The sequence below is a fragment of the Triticum aestivum genome, chromosome 2D (assembly GCF_018294505.1).
Source record: "Triticum aestivum cultivar Chinese Spring chromosome 2D, IWGSC CS RefSeq v2.1, whole genome shotgun sequence".
NCBI classification, from domain to species: domain Eukaryota; kingdom Viridiplantae; phylum Streptophyta; class Magnoliopsida; order Poales; family Poaceae; genus Triticum; species Triticum aestivum.
Genome location: NC_057799.1, coordinates 19673082 through 19674929, shown reverse-complemented (window position 1 = coordinate 19674929; position 1848 = coordinate 19673082). Strand labels below are relative to the sequence as shown.

General features: G+C 62.3%; 1 protein-coding gene across 1 annotated transcript; it reads right to left on the bottom strand.

Annotated features, from left to right (window-relative positions):
- Window positions 1-268: 268 nt before the first annotated feature.
- On the bottom strand, window positions 269-1613 carry LOC123048371 (receptor-like serine/threonine-protein kinase SD1-8; the record flags this gene model as incomplete). Its single annotated transcript, XM_044471487.1, is given in 1 exon segment — window positions 269-1613. A coding segment is annotated over 1 exon segment (1279 nt), but the record flags the coding sequence as incomplete, so codon positions are not given.
- Between the last annotated feature and the right edge of the window lie 235 nt (window positions 1614-1848).

The window sequence follows — 1848 nt, the reverse complement described above, 5'->3', positions numbered from 1 at the left end:
TCGCCGCGGTGCTCTGTCTCCGCCTCAGGCCCGCGCTTCCTCTTCTCTACCGATCAGACTAACACGGTGAAAAATTTCAGGCGCCTACTCAATAGCAAACCCGGACACAATTTACTTGCGACAAACCTTACTTTGGTCGAAATGTTTGGTTCTACCGTTATGGAGCGCAAGGGAATTCAATTCCTATCGGGAATTGGAACTTAACTAACTCTCAAACTGACAAGCATTGATCTATGCAAAGTAACGTTGCCTAGAGCATTTGATTTACCTAGGTCAGACATTGCCAGCCTGACGAAGAGATCCTGGCCGCCGTCGACGAACCGCGTGTCCATCAGCTCGCCGAACCACTGAATGCATCCGCTCCCGCCTCCACCACCACGGATATCCGACGCGGCGTATGCCGTGCACGAGCAGTTGGCCAGGCACCTCCGGCCGCACTCCTCAAGCGAGGCGCTGGCGTCCACGCTGCTGCCGTGCGTCTCCGGCAGCTTCACGCCGCGCAGGGCATAGAACCCGTCACCACCACCCAAGCCGCACTGTAGCGGCGTGCTGCGGGCGCACCCGCCGGACGCGTTCCGCATGCGCCACTCCGCCGGCGAGCTGGGCCGGAACCCTCGGACGCAGCCGCACACCACGGCGTCCACCACGTTGCAGACGCCGAAGGCGCCGCACAGGCCGTAGCGATCGCACTGGTCGCGCGGCCCCGACCAGAAGACGCTCCACGTCACCGCCGCTTGGTCCCAGACCATGCGCTGCATGACGCCGGTCTCGTTCAGGACGACGCGGGACACCGGCGAGCCGGCGCGGTCGCGGAACACGTAGGAGACCTCGTCGGTGGTGTTGGTGAACCGGAACTCGAACATGTCCTCGAAGGCGGTCATCTCCGGGATGCCGCTGAACCGCATCCCGTTCCACGGCCCGGTTCGGTACGTCTTGCGCCCCTTGCCCCAGACGTGCAGCTCCGGCGAGCCGCTGCTGGTGTCCATCACGTAGCGGAAGTCCCCGGGCGACGGGTCGTCGGCGCCGCGCCACGACGAGAGGGCCCACAGCGCGCCGGTCCTCAGGTCCTTCCCGCACCGCATCTCCGCCACGAACGTGTTGGTCGGGTGCTCGAAGCTCTGCCACACCACGGCGCCGGCCGCGTCCGCGAGCACCAGGTTGCCGTTGTCGCGGAGCTGCGCTACCGTCGCGGACGAGGAGTTGGACGACCAGACGGTCTCGTTGTCCCTCGCGGCGTCGAGGAGCACGAGGTCTCCTCGGCCGCTGAGCGCGAGGATGCCGGAGGACGAGGCGTTGAGCGGGCGGTCGCGGTTGGCGACCCAGATGACGGCGGCCGGGGAGACGGTGAACCATATGCCGAGGAACCACTTGGTGCCGTTGGCGACGGGGAAGAGGCCGAGCTGGAAGACGTCTCCCGGCGAGACCAGCCTCTGGTCGGCGGCGATGGCACTCCGCTGTGTCAACGTGCTGTCGGCGGCGACGGGCGTGGCTGTGAGAAGCAGCACGGACAAAGATACGAGCAAGAGTCGGCGGTGGCTCTGGCCCATGATCTCCCGGCGGGCTGAATACGGAAGGCCGCAGCTTCGCCGGGAGTCAGGGAATGTAGCTGTGGAGTGTGTGGATTTCTTCACAAGTTCTGTAGGAGTAGTATGATTATGTTGGAAACTACTCCGTAGTATAAAAATAGAAACGATTGGGAAGTTTTGACAAATTAGACTCGTCTGTTGGCATTTGCCAACCTATTTCGTTGTGTGCAGACGCAGCAATCAAGAATTCCTGGTCAGAATTCTTGCCCAACCACTGAAGCATGCACGGTGACAGACAGGTGATTTGACCATTGCACACTAC